General features: G+C 57.2%; 2 protein-coding genes across 13 annotated transcripts in view; one reads left to right on the top strand and one right to left on the bottom strand.

Moving 5' to 3' along the window:
- NIBAN2 (niban apoptosis regulator 2) overlaps positions 1-2,442 on the top strand; it is a 52,700-nt gene extending 50,258 nt beyond the window's left edge. For all 4 annotated transcript variants that reach the window (XM_033858626.2, XM_033858627.2, XM_033858628.2 and 1 more), the window contains one exon: positions 331-2,442. In XM_033858626.2, coding sequence (XP_033714517.1) covers positions 331-923 — 593 coding nt within the window. In that variant the 3' untranslated portion in view covers positions 924-2,442. The remainder of the gene's footprint in view (positions 1-330) is intronic.
- The window catches only part of LRSAM1 (leucine rich repeat and sterile alpha motif containing 1), a 47,131-nt gene continuing 30,271 nt past the window's right edge, over positions 2,342-19,201 (bottom strand). For 3 of the 9 annotated variants that reach the window (XM_073806626.1, XM_033858631.2, XM_073806623.1), the window contains 10 exons: positions 17,370-17,469; positions 15,911-15,998; positions 14,839-14,913; positions 13,219-13,299; positions 11,597-11,692; positions 9,595-9,693; positions 8,565-8,696; positions 7,414-7,495; positions 5,773-5,906; positions 3,977-4,698 (listed from right to left, as the gene is read on the bottom strand). In XM_073806626.1, coding sequence (XP_073662727.1) covers positions 4,573-4,698; positions 5,773-5,906; positions 7,414-7,495; positions 8,565-8,696; positions 9,595-9,693; positions 11,597-11,692; positions 13,219-13,299; positions 14,839-14,913; positions 15,911-15,998; positions 17,370-17,469 — 1,013 coding nt within the window. In that variant the 3' untranslated portion in view covers positions 3,977-4,572. Of the gene's footprint in view, positions 3,849-3,976; positions 4,699-5,772; positions 5,907-7,413; positions 7,496-8,564; positions 8,697-9,594; positions 9,694-11,596; positions 11,693-13,218; positions 13,300-14,838; positions 14,914-15,910; positions 15,999-17,369; positions 17,470-19,201 lie in introns of those variants that run through there. The other 6 variants (XM_073806625.1, XM_073806628.1, XM_073806624.1 and 3 more) reach the window with 4 other exon arrangements.

Genomic DNA, 19,201 nt, shown 5'->3' with positions numbered 1-19,201 from the left:
AGCTACAAAGAAAAGAGGACTTATGCCGTGGGCTGGGGTGGGCCCACTACTAGCGGTGTGGCCCCAGGAGGGTAGCATCGCATCCCTGTGCCTTAGTTTGTTTGTGGGTCCTTGACATTTTGGGAGCATCAGGTGAGTGACAGGGTGTACGGTCACAGCCCCTGCTTCCCGGCATTGAGGCCTGAAATAAGCCTCGTCCCAGTCACAGCACCCACTTAGGCCGAGGGGGGCCTCTGGGGGCTGATGCAGGTCACAGCTGGGCGGTGTAGGGTGTGCTGGCGGCCGTCAGCCCCGTGGTCAATGTCCCGACACCGCCCTCCTGTCCTGTAGCTGTGAAGGAGGCCGCCGTGCAGAGGAAGCACAACCTGTACCGGGACAGCGTGGTCATGCACAACAGCGACCCCAACCTGCACCTGCTGGCCGAGGGCTTGCCCATCGACTGGGGCGAGGAGTACAGCGGCAGCAGTGACAGTGGTGGGGACCCCGGCAGCCCTGGCGTCCCGGAAGCAGCCACCCTCTCAGAAAAGCGCCGGCGTGCCAAGCAGGTGGTGTCCGTGGTCCAGGACGAGGAGGTGGGGCTGCCCTTCGAGGCTGTCCCTGAGCCCCTACCACCTGCGTCCGCAGACAGCATCACCGAGCTCCGTGGTCTGCTGGCCCGGGATCTGCAGGCTGAGAGCCCCCCACTGGCCGGCCCCCTGCTCAATGGGGCCCCCGCCCAGGAGAGCCCCCAGCCCGGGGCAGCCCCTGAGGCCGCCTCACCGCCTGCCTCACCCCTCCGGCAGCTCCCGCCTGGAAAGGCCTCGGACCTCGAGCCTCCCAAGCCCAGTGACCAGGAGACCGGGGAGCAGGTGTCCAGCCCTGGCGGCCGCCCCCCAATCCATACCACCACCGAGGACGGTGCAGGGGTGCAGACTGAGTTCTAGGCCAGTCGCCCCCGAGCTTCTGTTGGACATGGCGCACGGGCCACTCCCTGAGGCACTGGAAGGCTCGGCTCTGGGCGGGGAGCGCTGGATCTCTGCCTTCCAGGTGGGGATGGGGCCAGGCTGGTGTGGCACCTCTGGGGCGGAGATGGGCCCACCTGAGTCACTTTATTGGGTTTGGTCACACTTGGTCGGTCTGTTTTCTCTTATGTGGGATGATCTCGGCTTTCCTCCTCCTGCCGGGGGCAGAGCACAGCGGAGGGGGCTGGGAGCGTGCGGTGGCCCTGGGTCCCTGAGTCCTGCGTCCCTGCTCTGCCTCTGTGGCCCGTTTCCCTCGTGGGTCTTGCCGTCCTTGGGAAGAGGGCGGGAAGAGTAGCATCTGCTGTGACACAGAGCCCATGGATCCTCTGCTCGCACCAAGGGGCTCGCTGGAACCAGGAAGACGGAGCGCTGAGGCCCGTCTCGGCCCGCTCCTCCCTCCTCCCGGCTGGGCCCCAGAGGCCAGTTTTGGAGTGGATACTGGCCTTGCTGTCCTGCCCCGGGTGAGGGGATGTGCAAGGAGGGGCCTTCAGGCTGGGGGAGAGCTGCCTCGCGGAGGGGGATGGGGCCGTGGGCCTGAGGAGAGAACAAGAAAGGCCTGGAATGGGCTGGTCTGGGGAGAGGAGGGAGAGGGCGTGTCTGAGGGAAGGAGGGCGTGACCTCTGCAGAGGTACTGCTGGGAGGGTGGGCGCGGTGGCAGATGGAGGGCTGCTGGAAGCTGGGCCGTTGCCTCCCCCTCCACTTGCTGGGGTCCAGTCTCCGGAGTTCCTCTGTCCCCGTGCTGGGCTCGGGGGGTGGGGGGCGGTGGCATGTTGCTCAGTGGCAGGGCCGGGTGGGTGTGGACTCTGTAGGCCACTTCCAAGGTACGCGTTGTCCTCCCAGGGAGCTGCGGGGCTCGTGAGGGGCAGGAGGATGGGCCGAGGCACCCCAGGGCACCACTGAGCTCTTGCGTCAGGCTGGGGCTCGGCCCCTTGTCCTCTGAGTTTCCAGTCACCCCATCCTGAAAACTCCAGGACTCTTCAAATGTCCTGAGTCACGTGGGGGCCCAGCCATCCCCCTTCCTGGGGTGAGGTTCAAGCCGAGACCATCCCCAGGGGCTGGGGCCTCCTGGCCTTCCCACACCCCCTCCCCTGCTGCTTGGAGGGGAGGGGAGGGTGGGCAGGGCAGAAACCGAGTCCTTCAGGGTCGTCAACGCCATCCCAGCCCTGCCTCCTCCATCCCCTCATCTCCTTCCTGGACCGGGCCCTGGGACCCACAGGACGTGAAGCACTGGCTGGTGCTCAGGGACCCCCGCCCCCCCCAGTCCCCCAAGCCCTAAACTCAACGCCTCACTAACCTCTTTTACCAACACGTTCCGTCTGAAGATGCTCTCCTTTGGTGCCTTCTTTTGTGGTTTTCCAAATCATCCTCAAATCTTGTATTGAAAATATTATGCGAACTGTTTAAGCTTCTACTAATCAATAAATGCTTTATTTAAAGCCAATGGCCCACGTGTGGTCCCAGCAGGGTGAGACCTTTGCTGGAGACGGACTAGGAGCACCTGTGTACCTCGACTTTCTGGGATGGCCGCTTGACCGAGTGCTTACAGGTGCATGGCCAGAGTTCTATTATCCCATTTTACAGAGGAGAAAACTGAGGCTTGGAGAGAAGGGACACAGCAGGTAGGTGACCCGCCTGCTGGCAGCTCAGACGGCTTCCTCAGCCAGATCCATGCAGGGTGGCCCTCTGGCCGTCTCGGGCAATGCTGAGGGCAGGAGCGTAGCTACTTTATGGCCACGTGGCCCTGGGTGCCCATGGCGGGTGGGCCCGAGGCTCACACTAGATCCAAACAGTGATGCCAGTGTGTAAGACTCCTGCTCACACAGCTAGTACTTACTGTGGGCCGTGCACGTTACTTGCAAGACTAGGAGCCTCACGGCAGCTCCAGGCGGCGGGCACCATTGTCACATTTCACCGATGTGTAAACTGAGGTCCAGGAAGGCGGGGAACCTGGGCTGAGGCTATGGGGCCCCCATCACCTTGGGGGACGGTGGCCAGTGGCTGAAGGCTTGTTAAGGGCTGAGGTGAGGAAGCAGGGGCTCAGCTGCAGTCTTGCTGTTGACCTTGGCAAGGCACTGAACTCAACCTCAGGCTCCTCGTCTATAAAAGGGGGGGCCTATTGAGGGTTCAAGGAGACCCGCCAAACACTGTGCTCTGCGAGGTGGCCCTGCCCACCTCAGGCCTCAGTCTCCCCTCTTAGCTTAGCAGAGCCCAGCAGGGTGTGTGGGGAGGGAAACCATCAGAGGTCCCCCGGGTACCTGGAAAGCAGGACTCACACCACATGGGCCTTTCATCCGTCCTGTTTCAGCCCGCAGGACTGTCACAACAAGGCAGGGAGAGTGAGGGCCTGTCCCCTGCATCCCGCCGGCTCTTACGCTGTGCCTGCGATGAGCAGTCAGGGCTCCCTGGTGGCCGCCGGCCTACGTCAGGGCTCCATCGTGTCCCTTGCTGACCAGATGGGGAACTAGGATGTGGAAATTGGCCAGAGTCAGAGTTAGCTGGAGGCAGAGCCCAGGCGCCCCGAGCAGGCCTGCCTGTAGCCCAAAGGAAAAGCTGCCCCTGGCTCAGAACTGTCTGCCAGAAGGCGCACGACAGAGGCGCAGCCCTACGGCGAGTACCAGGAGCACGGCTCCTGCAACTGTGCGGTGAACAACCGCGCGGCTGCACGGGTTCAGGGCTCAAGATGCTTCTAGGCTCCAGAGCCAGCGCCACCACGTTCCTGTCGCAGGGCCCGGGACATCCAGCCCCCTGGTCTGGGGTAACGATAACAGAGCACGTAGCACAGCCCACACGGCACCACGAGCTCCGCAGACTTTCTGAGCCCTTCTCTTAGAGCCCTGGTCTCTCCACCTGCAACAAGGGAGGTTGGATAACTTCACCTTTGGGAACACCGCACCTCCCCCCTTCCCTTCTGACTCAGCTGTGACCCCCTCCCCCTCCCCGGGCTCCATCAGGACCCAGTGATGACTCTGGAGGAGGCGGCTGGAGATGGGTTTATTGACGTTACTGCTTTGGGTCTGCAAAGCTCAGTACCTGCCCTGGAGCTGCGCGGGGTGAGGAGGTGCAGAGCTGGAGAGAGGAGGGGCCCAGCGTGCGGGGAGAGCAGAGGGAGGCGAGGAGGGGCCGACGTCGCTGTGGCACCAGGCCCGCCCTGAACACACTCTGGCCAGTCAGTCCGAGGACACGGTGGCCTCCCCACCTCTCCCCTCGGCCAGGGCCCTCCTGCACCCCCACCACCCTGCCCAACGGGACAGCACTGCCCGGGCTCCCCTGAGGAGGCTCCTGGGTGGGGGGGCGTGACTGCCAGAGGCAGCTGAGACACTCAGGCCTGTGCTCAGATGGAGGCATGCTGGTACCCCACCCCCCAGACCCTGTCCTCGTGCGGCGAGGGGTCCTCTCTCCTCCACGGTATTCACGCTGGCTCTGTCCTTGGTCAGGAACACTCCTGTCTCCGCCTGGGCCAGGACAGAGGGGCCCGTACTAGTCCATGGAGAACAGAGCGGGAGCTGGAGCCCTGGGCCCGCAGGTAGCAGAGGTGGGGCTGGAGGTGTCAGGCCCGGGCGGCGGCCGGCGCTCAGCGGCTGTGGTAGATGCGGAGGCGCTGGGCGATGTCCTGGCGGCACAGCGGGCAAGTGCGCAGGGGCTGGCAGCACTGCTGGCAGCAGCAGACGTGGCCGCAGTTGAGGAAGATCATCTGGGCCTGAGGAGAGAGTGCGGGAGTGTCTGGGAACCAGCCCGGCCTGATTCCCCGGGGATGGGGCAAGTGAGGCCCCCGGCCCCCAAAGATCTGACAGCACGGTCGTCACGCTCCACCGCCCGTATGGTCACTGTCTGCCCCTCTCTGTAACAGCCGCACGTTTCACAGCCCCGCCCTCTCTCACCAGCCCAGCTGCTGGATGTGCACGTTGTTCCCAATTTTTGGATTTTCTGTGCACTTTGCCCGGCCCCCTCGGTCTCAAAACCACCCCAGCATTATGGATTAAAAGCCATGGAAGTGTGTCTATTCTTTGCTTTAGCATTTCCTCTTTTTAGTAAGTTATCCTAAGTAAAGAACCAAGGATGTGCTCCAAATTCTGTTCAAGGCTGTTCAGTATAGCACTGTTGGTAATAACAAGAGCTAGGAAGCCACCTCCAGGGCCCAGAGCAGGGGTTTGGTTAAATTTATAACCACCAAGGCCCCCTGTATCACCGCATTCCCTGAGCCCAGCAAAAACCACAGGGTAGGGCTTCCCTGGTGGCGCAGTGGTTGGGAATCCGCCTGCCGATGCAGGGGATATGGGTTCGTGCCCCGGTCCGGGAGGATCCCACATGCTGCGGAGCGGCTGGGCCCGTGAGCCATGGCCGCTGGGCCTGCGTGTCTGGAGCCTGTGCTCCACAACAGTGAGAGGCCCGCCTACCGCAAAACAAACAAACAAACAAACCATAGGGTAATCAAACTGCTCACGTGGCAGCCTTTCTAAGCAGGATCACACTCGGGGGAGGGGGAGTATTTTACGTGCTACATTGCTGAATTTTTATAATAGGCGTCAATTTTGTTAGTTTTAAAAACAGGTTTTAAAGTCTCTTCAGAGAAAATTGTGTTGTTGATATTTAATGACTTAATACATATACGAAGGGAAACTTCCTAAGTGGGAGAAAAAACTCGAAGAAAAAGGCCCAGAAAACATAGCATTACTCATGTTTGGGTAATGGGATCATGGGTCATTTTAATTTCCTGTTTTTTTGCCCGGGAGGCTCCGGACGGCAGGCACTGGGCCTGTTGCCCCAGACTTACCTCCCGTTCCAGGCACACAACACATTCCGAGGTCTGGGCCTCCAGCTCCGCGCAGGGGGCCGATGGTCTTACTGCCTCGGGAAGCTCCTCAGGGGCCGTGGGGAGGACCTCGCCCTGGGGTGGTTTCGGCAGCTCTGTGGGGACAGAGAGGCTGAGGCTGGGTCACGCCCACCTGACCCCGATCCCTGGGGCCTCCCCTGGCCCCGCCTGCCCCAAGTGGCAGGGAGCCGGAGCGGGATGGGATCCGACCAGGACCCTGCCTTCCTACACACGCTCTTATTTTTCTTTGCTGAGCCTCATTCCTCCACCTGTAAAACGGGACAGCTGGGGCACCGGTTAATTGGGGCCTCTTGCCCCTAACACACTGAATCCTTCACAGCCACCCTGCAAGTAGGGCTCATCACTGTCAGAGATGAGAGAGCGGAGGCTCAGAGGGGGAAGCCACTTGCCCGAGGCTACAGGGCCATCTGGTGGTAGAGCTGCCCCGCAGCAGCCCTGGCTAGGACCGGACCTCGCTCGCAGATTCTCCACCCAGGGGCCCAGGCGCAGGTGGCCCAGAGGGGCAGGGAGAGGAGTGAGCAGCTCTCAAGGCTGCTCCCCCTGTCTCCTGGCAGAGGCCCCAGCATGTCCCCTGCTTGGGTCCCAACCGCCGCGAAGGAGGACATCAGAATCAGTCTCTCTCATTATCACACCACGTGCACCAGCGACACCCTCAAGTCTCTCTCCATCCCTGATCCCCACCCCCTCAGTTCATGTTTTTCATTTATTCTACGGGTTAAATTACAAGTAGCATTTTTTATAATTGTAAAAAACCTGAAGTTTTCTTTTTAAAAAGCCTATCGCAACCACTCTAGACCCTCTAGGGGTACATGGTGTCCCCCCCAAACCATCACTGTAAGGGGCACTTCTATATTTAATGTAACACATATTGAGTCCTGGGGTCAGAAAGAGAACTGTTGGGAAAACTCCTGAGGCTCTCCTGCCCTCTGGAGCTCAGGAGCCTTCCAGCCCAGCCCCTCCCTGCAGGGCGGCCACAATCAGGAAGAAGCCCTAAGGGTTAGGGTTAGGGTTAACCTGTCTCTGCCTCAGTTTCCTCATCCCTCAGATGCGGGTAACAATGGTGCCCATCTCACGGGGCTGCAGCAAAGGTGACCTGACATGGTGGTCGTCAAATGCCTGATACCCATCCTGCTCGGCACACAGGAGACCTTCCCCTGGGTCAGCCACAGCACCTGCCCTCTCCCGGGCCTCCAGATGAGGGCAGGGCACCTCCTTCACAACCATCACAACCACCTTTCTACGTCCAAACCACAGGCCTGGCCTGGGGCGCAGTGCTGGGCATGGGGTGGGCGCTGATTTCTCCCTCTGCTCCAGGGATCCTGAGTGTGTGGTCCCCGACGTCTAGTAGGGTGGGTTTAGGGAAGCCAGAAGGGGCCTGAAACTGCTATAGGAAAAGTTCTTTTTTTCCATTTTTGGAGCCTGCTTTTCGCATTTATAAATTGTTCCTTTAGGAGGGAAGCTTAAGGGCTGGCCAGGGTTAGAAGTGGCCCTTAGGACTCGTCCTGAACTGTAAACAGGGGACGCCCCCAACCGCAGCCCACACGTAAGGGCTCTGCTCAGGAGAGGGCTCCGCATCGGTACCTGGCCGGGCCCTGGTCGCGTCCAGCAGCTCCTGGGCTCTGCGCAGGATCTGGTGCCGCAGGCCGGCTTCCGAGACGCCCACCTGCTTGGACCAAGGAGGGCAGGTCATGGCCTGGGCTGGGCAAGGGACCTACGATGCAGCACGGTCAGAGCCACTACCTCCTCCCTGGCTTCCAGCACCCTCAGCTGGAAAGGTGGAGGCCTACGAGGGCCCGACAATCCCTACAGCAGAGGGAGACACTGAGGCCCAGAGGGAAACCAACACCCGTAACAGCTACAGTTTAGCAAGTGCGAAGCCCGCACAGGGGCTGTGCTGACAGCTTCAGCCCATGACCTCCCATCACCCCCGTGACGACCAGGAGTCAGGACCCTCTGTCACAGTTTGCACGGTCAGGTGGTTCACACCGAGGCTGAGCTGCTGAGAAGGGGCCGTGCCAGAATCACAGTCCCTCAGCCTCCAGAGAGAGTGCTCCTGAGCGTGGGTGACAGTCGTGTCGCCCTTCTGAGCCCCGGTGCCTGCGTCTGCCGAGGGCCGGGCAGTACAGCAGAGCGGTCAACAGCATGGACCCCGGCACCAGTCCTGGCTCTGCTGTGCGACCTCGGGCCAAATGCTACCTTGCTGTGTCTCAGCCTCCTTATCCGAAAGGTGATGACAGTGTCAGCACGTGCCCGCCCAGGTTGTTGGGAAGATTCAATGAATCCACATATAACACATGCTTAGAACAGCGCCCGGCACTGTCAGGTATTTGCCGGCATCGGTACTTGTCTCTCTTGAAGGGTAAATGAATTAGTGCAGCATGTACCAGGCTCGGGCAGCGCTGCTGCTGTGATAACTAAATCCATGGGGTGGGGAGGGGGCTGGTCCAGATGAGCTCCAAGGTCCTGGCTGTCCAGCCCTACGCGGTGAAGATCCAATCTGAACGGGTGGGGGGGGGGGGACACGGAGGGCACCAATCTGGGGTCAGCAGCACCCATAAGCCCTGGCTTTTGCAGCCACATGACGGGGGGCAGGTGGGGCACACGTTCTGGCCCTCTGACAGCTGATGACACGGGCCTCACCAAGAACTGCGTGAAGAGCAAGCGGCCTGGCTGGGTCGGGCCAGCGCCCTGCCCGCCGCCCTCGACCCCCCCGAGGCGCAGCTGCTGCCCACCTTGGCCAGGTCCCCAGGGCCCATCCGGCTCAGCATGTCCAGTGAGATGCGGTGGTGGGCGAAGATGGGAAGGTAGTGCTCGGCCGACAGCTCCACCAGGAGGGCCACCAGCTGGCGCTCCAGGCCTTCTTCCTACAGGACAGACGCAAGGGAGAAGCCAAGCGCACCACGGATGGGGAAAAAAACCAAGAAGCCATTACTTACAACAGCAAACGAAGAGTTCAAATACATACAACATAATATGTAAAACGTATTCTTGGAACTTTTCCTACAAAAATGGATATGTAAGGGCATAGAGATAGACGCACGAGGAAGTTAGTTCACTGCCACTCTGTAAACTTGACAACGTAACCAACTTAAGTACCCATCAAGAGGGGACTGTTTAAACAAGTGAGGGCTCATGCAGTCGTCTGGGAACAACGAGGAGATCTACGCACACGGGCCTGGACAACAGCCTGCCACTACTGTTGGGGGGAAAAAGGAAGTTGCCAGAATTGCCTTATAGAAGGACTCCTGTTTGTTTTTTTGGTCGTGCCACGTAGCTTGTGGGATCTTAGCTCCCGACCAGGGATCGAACCTGTGCCTGCTGCAGTGGAAGCGCAGAGTCTTAACCACTGGACCACCAGGGAATTCCCAAGAAAGACTCCATTTTTATTAAAAAAAAAAAAAAGGGTGTGTGTGTGTGCATGTGTGTGAGGGGGAAAGGGAGGGGAGGGGGAGAGGGGGAGGGGGAGGGGGAGAGGGGGTGGGGGAGAGGGGGTGGGGGAGGTGGGGGAGACTGGGGACCACGTCTGTCCCATCCGCAGCCCCTGCGCTGGTGAGCGCACAGCGGGCTGTGGGTCTCTGCTCTGCCCAGAAGTGACTGAAAAGTCACCAGAACCAATGCTCCTCCCTGTCGTTTCTGTCCCTGCCCCGGGGGACCTGGTGCACTTAGTCACAGAAATATGAATGGAATTAAACTGGACAGGTCAGGAAGCCGGGCACCGCTGAGGCCAGAGGCTCCTGCAGGGTGGGCGCCAGCAATCCTCACCTGCAGCTTCAAGGACAAGGGTTTCTGGTTCAAGAGCCGCTGATACTGAATCAGCCAGTAATTCTCCTGCTTAGTTTCACTTTTGGCTTCTAACTCCGTCTGCCAAGAAGGAAGCAGACACTGTTAGTTACAAGTCAGTGAATAGAAACAATGACAGTGACACCTGTGAACTCTGCTCCTCTGAGCACGTGGATAACTTGGTATTTTACAAAGAACGTGCCTACCCACTGTTGCCTCACCCTTTAAACTGCTGAGCCCGGAAAGGCAGGAAGCATCACTACCCCCACTTTACTGCTGAGAACGATCTCAGACACAGCATACCTGGTGGGGGGACCGGAACCTGGGCTGCTGACACCTGGTGCCCACCCCCCTTCCCCAGCCATCATGACTTGGAGGGGGACACCTTCTCATCTGCTTATGGGAAGAGCAAAGCACTAGGCAGCCGTCTCCTTCCCCCAAGAAGGCTTAGTGTGTCCTCTGGGTGCCAGGCAGGGAGAGAAATAAGATGCTAAGGACACCTTCGGCTTCTGGAGTGGGCTTCACCTGACGAAGCCGGAGAATTATAAACATGCCATTCAAGCCGATTCCTCCATCACTCACACGTTCCTGAGCGTTGTTCTGGGCGCTGAGGACACAGCAGTGAACACACGATACTAACAGCAGCAGCAGCAACGTCAGGGCACTTCGTGCCAGACCGTGCTGTGCACTGGGAGATGCCCTTATACTTAATTCTCACGATTCTGTGAAGTAGTTTCTACTTCACAGGTGAAGAAACGGAGTGATTAGTTCAGAGCGAATACCAGCCAGCCCAAGGTCAAAGAGCTGCCCGTGTCGTGGCCAGGATTCAGAGCCAGGTCTGTCTTGCTCGGAGCCTGTGCTCTCAACCACCAAGCCACCCACCCAGGACTGCAGCCGCGCTCGGGGTCGATGTGATGTGGGCGGCAGGATTACACTGCAGGCATCTCCCCAGCTCCCCCTAGTGGTCCCTCCTGTACCTTGCCGAGCTGGCTCCCCTTTTCCGGCCTGGCCCTCTCTGGGCTGCGGGCACACCTCTCTTTGGGAGCCCATGACCCTGATGGCCATGTCCTGATGAGGTGCACAGTGAGTCCCCAAGGCCCCTTGAGGGCGGGAGCACACGGCCACGGCATGGCTGCCCCTTATGCAGCACTCAGGGAGCAGGTCACACATTAATGCAATTTGGAGGTGATGGCCGTGAGGCACCGTGAGGAACAGGCAGCTTCTGACTGGCACAAACACACCATCTGGGCTCGTGCAGGGCTCGGGCAGAAGCTGGTCTCGCTCCTTTCCATCCCCGGCACAGGGCCTGGCCCACGGTGGAGCTCAGAGGACGTCTGGGGCGGTAACAAGGCCACAGGAAAGACTGGGTCCTGACCACTCAGGTGCACTTGGGCTCTGGAGGAAGTGACCCTGACCTGCCCCCTAACGGGGGCTCTGCCACCCTGATGATGCACCAGGGTCAAACCCATCTGGGTTGAGGGGGCAGCTGGGCAACTCCTGTCGAAGGCTTACTAAACGGTCTGCCCTGGACACACCAAGTACCCTCCTGCGCATCTGTCCTGAGCAAATACCCGTGGCTGTTCTCAGATACTGAGCTGCCGAGACAGCCTTGCTTATTAAGAGTAAAAAACGGGAAGTATGCTCGACAATAGGCCAAACAAGGGCCCATCTCAATGCAGCCACGGAAGGAACGCAGAGGACACGAAAGAGCAGATGCGATCGAGCTGGTTGGAAACGGGGGCGCAGTTCCGTGTTACAGGCACGTACACACACCATGATAAACATGCATCCCGATGTTTGGAAAACATACCTCAAAATATTAGCAACAGACAACTCTCAGGAGTGAGATTCTTTTCCTTTGTACTTTCCATTTTTTCTCTGATGAACAACTATTACTAGACTAATGAAAGTGTTCCTAAGAACGGCAAGAGCATTTAGGGGAAGCAAACCCATGAGCGACTCTGGACGCGGAAGCCAGACGCACCAGGATCTCCCGGAGCTCCTCCTCTCGCTGTGTCTTCTCTTTGAGCAGCTGCTGGAGCAGGGAGCTCAGGACCCAGCGCTGCTCCGAGATCATCTCCTGCAACACAAGACCACGCCCAGCGCTGGGAAACTCGCAGTACCGCGGCCCAAGAAGTCCCCGCAGCGCGGCAGCAGGATCCCCCTCACTCAGTTCTCAGCTGGCAGCCGGGGGCCACAGTGGGTCCGACTCCATTCAAGGCTCTGTCCCTGATCTCAGGCTGAGAGTTGGGGAACAGAGCAGAGGGGCCTCTCTGCCCCAGCATCCCCTCCCCACCTTCTCACCAGCCTGTACCTCCCTTCCCCAAGGTGTAAGGCCAGGCACGGGATCTAGTGACCGAACACAGTGCAGTGGTAAGAAACATCAAACAAAGGGAATGACAAGCAGCAGGTACCTGACTCCAGTCTCACTGACTACGGAGCACGTGGGCAGAAGCAAACAGCGGGAGGGAGGGTGGGTGAGGGACCCACGCCAGCCAGGAAGGCTCTACGCAGACGGAGTGATGTGCAAACCCGAGAAAGCCCCATTTGTGTCTGCGTTCCACTCTTCTCCTCCTCTTGGAAACCCCATGGAGACCCCGAAAACAGGAGCCCCACAGCTCTAATAGGTAGGATGCATGGGCACCCACCAAGCACGGTGGTTGCATCTTCTTTCAGAGCTCCACCAACCCCGCAAGGCTGAGGCCTTTCCATTTGCTAGCCCACTCCTCTCTGATGGCCCTGAGACACAGGCTGGGCCTGGAAGACTATTTCCTTTATGCAGGGGAGACATGGAGGCCCAGGGAGGAGAAGTAACCTGCCTAAAGTCATACGGTGACAGACCCGTGGGACTCCAGACCTCAGCGTTCTTCTCCTGCATTGAGAAGCCCATGAGACAAATGAAGACTGCTCCACTGAGGACAGACACAGGGACGGTGACAGACAGAAGGCTCTGCTCAAAAGCCTGGTACGGGGCACATGTCCTCACACATCATTGACCCGACCCTTCTGCGTACAGCTGGGGAGACTAAGGTACAGAGAAGGGAAAGGGCTGCCCCTCCCTCCCTCCCCAGCCAGGTCACACGGCAAGACTGTGCGAGGACAACCCGGGTCCCAGATTTGCAGCCCAGAACGCTGTCTGCTAGTCTCTGCAGCCTCCACATCTGTGTGAGCAGGACACCCAGGCTGGAGTTCACAGAGCCACAGCTGGACCCTCTCCTCAGACATCCTCGGAACACCGAGACAGCTCCTTCCCCAGAGGATGTCAGCCGTGAGAACCAGCGCCCCAGAAGCATGACTGAGAGAGACAGGGAGCTCAGGAGCAACCCAGCCCCAAAACAAAGAAAACACGGAGATGGAGATGCGCCTGGGTGAGCCTTGGCAATGAAAGCCTCCTTCCTCTGACCCTCCTGCCTGGCGACGGGCTGATCCCAGCCCTAACCTTCGCCTGCGCTGCGCTCGGCCCCCAGACCGGGCTCCCACGAGCCTCCTGGGGCCAGGGCCTCCTCCAGCATCACTGCCTTGTCTGCCGGAGAGCAGCTGAGAGGCGGTGGGTGCATTCGTTGGGGGTGGGGTGGGGGACAGGGCAGGCTAGGGAGCCCTACATACCTGTAGTGCCTCTGTGTCCAGGGATTTCCTCTTTAACTCCAGCTGTGTCAGCTGCAATAACTCAGTTTCTATTAACTTAATCTAAACAGAAGACGAGACAGGGGTTTTTTAATTCACATTAACCACGGTTTAATCCTGTGCCGCTGCTCTTGGATGGCCAAGTGGATCTAAGAATCCTTTCTGGGGGCGCTCTGCAATGAAGGGGACCTGTGTACCTTGGGAACCTCATCAGCGGGGGTTTAAAAAGAGTTCGTTATTTCACGGCCCTGAATCCTCCGCGGCGTGGACCCTCTTGTCCTGGACAGTACTGCTGATCAGAAGCCGGGCACAGGGCCAGCCCAGAATGGGCGCTGATCAAGGTGTGGAATGAAGGGGCTTTCCTTCAAGGTGAGGACCAGAGTGAAGAACAGACACGGAATTCTCAATGAGCCTCTTCCCAGTCCAGTTCTCTTGCTTCCTCTAAACAGCTGTCAGAGGAGTGCAGAGGGCAATGGAGGGGACTGAGTAATAATAACAATAATAGTAGTAGCTGATATTTATTGAGATTCCACATGCTAGGACTGTGCTGTGCAATTTATTTGCATCATTTCATCAATACCTATTAGGAGGTATTATTGCCTCCATTTTACAGACAAGGAAACCGAGGCTCAGAGAGGTTAAGTAACTTGCCCAAGGACACACAGCGGGTGAGTGAGCGTGCCCTTTCCTTGGGATGTCCCTGCTTGTCTGAAGGGAAAGAGCTGGCCTGGTGGGTCAAAACCACCCATAATGAGAATGTCTGGGAGTCACCACATACCTTCAGGGTGTGACTGGGGGCTTTTAGCCCTCGGGGTCAGACCCCATGGGCAGTGACTTCTCTACCCTGTGCCTATGACCTTTGTCCCTATGTTCTTATGACCCCACCAACCCCTGGTCAGAGGAATGAGATTCATGTCTGGCAATGTGGGATTGAAATTAAAGGGGGAAATAAAAAGGTAAGTTGGTTTTGGCAAAAAAGAAAAAGAAAAAAACAACCATGCAAAATGTGAAATTCAAAGTGTGCTGAATACGAGGTGACATGCGTCCCGTAGCCTGAAAGCTCGCTCTGTCTGCCGCCACCCAGGCCACGCGCTCTGGGAGCCCAGCGAGCCAGACACAGCCCTGCTGGAAGCGGGTGGCCAAGAGGCCCAGCGTGGCGTTCGCCCAAGGCTGCCCGCAGGTCAGCAGCGGAGCCCGGACAAGAGCACAGCCCCTCCCCTCCAGGCCCAGGCCACTCCTCAGCCGACACCAGGCCCTGCCTGCTCGCTCAGGCGGGGGTCAGCCTGTCCCAGCTCCTCAATCTGGGCCGACGGGGACACTGGGGTCTGAGCCGGTGGAGGAGCCCTGCCTGTGGCCGCCAAGCAGTCGAGGCCTCCTGTCCCTCAGCCCTGGGCATCACGAGCAGCAGCAGGCACAGGTCTCACCTGCTGGCATGCACAGTGCTGCCCAGGCACCTCCTGACACCCTGAGTAGGTTCCACGAGGCTCAGTGAGGGGAGGGAGGTGCCGGGGAGACCTCTTGTCGGGCTGGCCTGGAGCCCCCTCCTCACGCCTCTGAAAGCCCACAGGGTGGGTCTGGGGGGAGGCCGCAGCCTGCGCTCACCTGCTTCCGGATCTGCCGATGCATCAGGTCCTTCTTCACCTGGAGAGCCTCGAAGGCCGCCTTCTGCATGGCGCTCTGCAACAGAGAGCACGGCCACTCAGGGGGCCCGCAGGGAAAACAAAATCTGTGTCAGACACCTTAATGTGTGCCTTTTCTGTTTCTTAGAGAGACAACTTTTCAGGTTACTTGTTTAATTTTTTAAAATAATACTTATGAAGCGCTTACTACGTGCTGGACACCGTGCTCAGGGCTCTTCCCACGCTGCACATGGAAGAGGCGACGACGAGAGTACCTTCACTGCCCCATTTCACAGATGAGGAAAGTGAGGTTCAGAGAAGTGAACCGGCTGGCACTAGCATGCAAGTCTGTCCAGCTCTCAGCCTCACCTTAACCACGAGGCCTGACATGCCCTCTAAGAAACAGAGCAGTTTCCTCAGACAATCTCACAAATACTAAGTCAAAGCGTTTTGGAAGACGAGAGAGATAGGAGTTGGGGAGAAAGGAGAGAGGAAACGATGAATCAGGGAGTGGCAGGACAACATCACAGAGGAAGAAAGGAGGGAGGGGATGCGAGGGTCGGGAAATGAGACTCCAACAGGGCCTGTGGGGAAAGCTGGGACTGAACAATTTGGACACAGGAGGGAGGAAATCACAAGGGTCCTTCCTGGTCCCGTCCACTCAGGAGCACCTGCTATGCGCCCGCTAAGCCGGCGGGAGAGCAGATGGAGGTGCGGCGGGATTGGAAGGGAGGAGTCTGGGGGCTCACTCCATGGGGTGGGTACCACCGTCTTCTGCCCATCATGTCCTCATGATGGAGCCCACGCAGCACGGGGAGCGGCTGCCTGGGGAGGGCGCTTCTCTAGACTTCAGGGAGCGGAAACGACCACCCAGAGAGGCCTCTCCCTGCCCCTCATCCTCACGGTCAGTACGCTTCTCAGCTCCCTAAGCATCTTGGTTCTTACACACTGTCCAGGAGTCCAGGACAGTGCCTCCACGTGGAGTTCTGCCGCTCTGCTCCGGGCTCCCCGCGTCCCTCCTGCCCCCTTCCTGAGCCCCTGCCCCCAGGGCTCACCTCCTGCAGGATCTGGCAAATGGCTTTGTTCTGATCCATCTGTTGCCAGGACAGGATCTGCTGGAACCGCTCATCCATTTCAGCCATGCTGCCAGAAACACAGCAAATTCATGAACATTTCCTGAGCACCTGCTACGTGCCAGGCACCTTGGAGGAGACGGAGATAAACCATTTATTCATTCAACAATACTCATGGAGCGCCTGCTGGGGGCCACATCCTGGGCTTGGGGGGGCGGGGTGGACATGGAGCTTTGTCTGAATCCCATGGCCCTGGATGGAGGGTGACGGAGTCTCTGTCTCCAGAGCTGGGGAGATGATCTCCCGGGCCCCGTCATCCACCCCTCCACTGGAATCCTTCCTACGATGCCCCCCCGTGAAGTGGCTGCCTGGCCTCTGCCCACCCACCTCCACCAACAGGGAGCTCATGACCTCCCAGGTGAGCCACTCAGGCTGAGAGAAAGCTGTCCTTCCCGGGCACTAACGTCTCACCCTCCACCCCAGTGTCTCTCACCCTGGCCGTGGACCTGCTCTCGTCGCCCTAGAGCAAGTCTAGTGACTTTGGCACAAAAATCCAAACTGCAAACCTAATATGTCCATACTTTGGTACAATCTTGGTTTTAAGGTTGTCTGTTTCATAATAGTAGCTGTTATTTATTGGACCCTTATGTGGCAGACAGTGTGATCATTAATGCCCATTAAATCCTCCAACAACTCTAGGAGTAGGTACTGTGATTTATCCCCTTTTTTCTGATAAGAAAATTGAGGCTCAGGGAGGGAAAATAACTTGCCTAAGACTTCACAGTTAGTTATAAGAAGTGGGATGTGAATCCACGACTGTCTGGCCCTAGTGCCCACGCTCCTAAAAACAAGGTCACACCAGCAGGAAGGAGGGAGACCCCTGCATCTGCTGGGACACGGGGAGGCTGGCGTGCTCCAGGTGCCCGGGGGCGGGGAGGAGGTGGCACCTGCGCTGGAGCCACCCAGGTGGGAGGAGAAACACAAGGGCAGCCAGGGCTGTTGGTCTGTCCCTGTCTGGGGCTGCTAAGCATCGAAGGAGCTTTTCTCAACTGGCTCTGCCGGGCACTGCAGGTCCTTCAACAAAGCCACGGTGCTGGGGTGAACTTGGAAGGCCAGACCCAAAATGGCTGTCAGCATGAAGGCAGCCCCATCACCATCCCCCCTCCAGTGCACCCCACCCATGACCCCCGGAGATTTATAAGTACACCATAGTCAAGAGCACAGCCTGGGTCAAACCCGAGCTCTGTCATCGGCTAGTTGTGCTTCCTTAGGGTCCAGCTAGAAAAATCACTTAGACCAGCGGTAACTTGCTCCTGACATCATGGCCCAGGGTGGGGTGGCCCGAGGCAGGAGATTCCAGTGCCAGCTCTCACCCTACGGTCCTGGGCCCTGAGGCAGCTCCCCAGAGTCCCTCACTCGGGAAGCCTCTTCCTTACCTTACCTGGAACAGGCCTGCTGGACCAGGTTCTGCCTCTGAGACTCGTAGGCCATCTGGATGAGCCGGCTGTTACAGCTCTCGGTCAGCATCTGCTGCATGGCCGCTGCAGAAACATGGGGGTAGGGTGGGGACAGGGCTGAGCAGCCACTCCTGGGGAGCCTCATGGGCGTTACCTGGGCGTCCACCTGACAGTCCCCTCACAAAAAAGTCTCTCTTTTTTAAAATACAGAAGTAACTTCAGCTTGGAAGTCTGATTAGTTGTAAAACACTGAACAACATACACATAATCTTCTATAGTCTCGTCACCCAGAAGTATTATTACATTTTGATATATGTTCTTCTAGTTAATTTTTAATGCATATTGATGGATTTTTTAAAAGTTAACTGAAAGAATTAAAAGCAGGGACTTGAACAGATATTTGTGTACCCATGTTCGTAGCAACATTATCCACAATAGGCAAAAAAAGGTGGAAACAACCCAAGTGCCTATTGATGGACAAATGGGTAAACAGAAGTGGTCTTATCCATGCAACGGAATATTAATCAGTCTTAAAAAGGAAGGAAATTCTGACATAAGCTACAACGTGGATGAACCCTGAAGACATTACGCTGTGTGAAAGAAGCCAGGCACAAAAGGACAAATACTGTACGATTCCACTTAAACGAAGTACCTAGAGCGGTCAGGCTCATAGAGACAGAAAGCAGAATGCTGGTCCTACAGGGTCCGGGGGAGGGGGCCGTGGGGAGTCCCTGTTTAGCGCGTACAGAGTTTCACTTTGGGAAGATGAAAGAGTTCTGGAGGTGGATGGCGGTGACGGCTGCACAACAAGGTGATGTACTTAACGCCACAGAACTGTACACTTACAAGTGGTTAAAATGGTAAATTGTATGCTTTGTATATTTCACCATAATAAAAGAAAATTAAACTGTTATCACACTAAATATACCACTTTCTCACCTTTTATGAATGCATCCCTGTGTCAACATGCTGACGTGATGTTAATAGCTACAGAATACTACAGTGCCTGGATTACCAAAGTTTACGATGATCCTCCGTTTCAGAGCATTCGGAGTCTTTCTGCGATTATTAAATGATACTGCTATAAATATCCTTGCTCAGATATCTTCGTGCACATCTATTTGATTATTTCCTAGACTAATTCTTAGAAGTACACAGTTTTAAGGTCGTGGATGATGTATGCAAGTTACCCTTTCTGCCCTCCAGGAAGAGCCTGCTGATTCCTACTCCCTTTGGCAGCAGCACACAGGACAGCCTGCTACCATACGCCCTCTACAACTCTGGGTTACTACCCTTTCTTGCCTTTTTGTTATTTTTATTGAAATTTTTCAGTTATAAAAATAATACATGCTCAGTTTCTAAAATAGCTAATAGGGAAGTTTGAAAAGGTAGAAAGGAAAAGATCCCTAACACTGAGCCTATTTCCAATTAGTTAATTTGATAAACATCCTTCCAGAAATGCAAACACAATCTTTCTCTTTATAAATGGTGGATGATGGTGACCTTTAAAATAGGGACATTGGAGACCTTCAAGATGGTGGAGGAGTAAGACGTGGAGATCACCTTTCTCCCCACACATACATCAGAAATACTTCTACACGTGGAACAAATCCTACAGAACACCTACTGAACGCTGGCAGAAGACCTCAGACTTCCCAAAAGGCAAGAAACTCCCCACATACCTGGCCGTGTGGCTGACAGGGTCTTGGTGCTCCTGCTGGGTGTCAGGCCTGTGCCTCTGAGATGGGAGAGCCGAGTTCAGGACATTGGTCCACCAGAGACCTCCCAGCTCCACATAATACCAAACGGCAAAAGC

Source organism: Tursiops truncatus, chromosome 6 (genome assembly GCF_011762595.2).
Source record: "Tursiops truncatus isolate mTurTru1 chromosome 6, mTurTru1.mat.Y, whole genome shotgun sequence".
Classification (NCBI taxonomy): domain Eukaryota; kingdom Metazoa; phylum Chordata; class Mammalia; order Artiodactyla; family Delphinidae; genus Tursiops; species Tursiops truncatus.
Note: the sequence above shows the minus strand (reverse complement) of the source record. Positions and strands in the feature narration are given on the sequence as shown.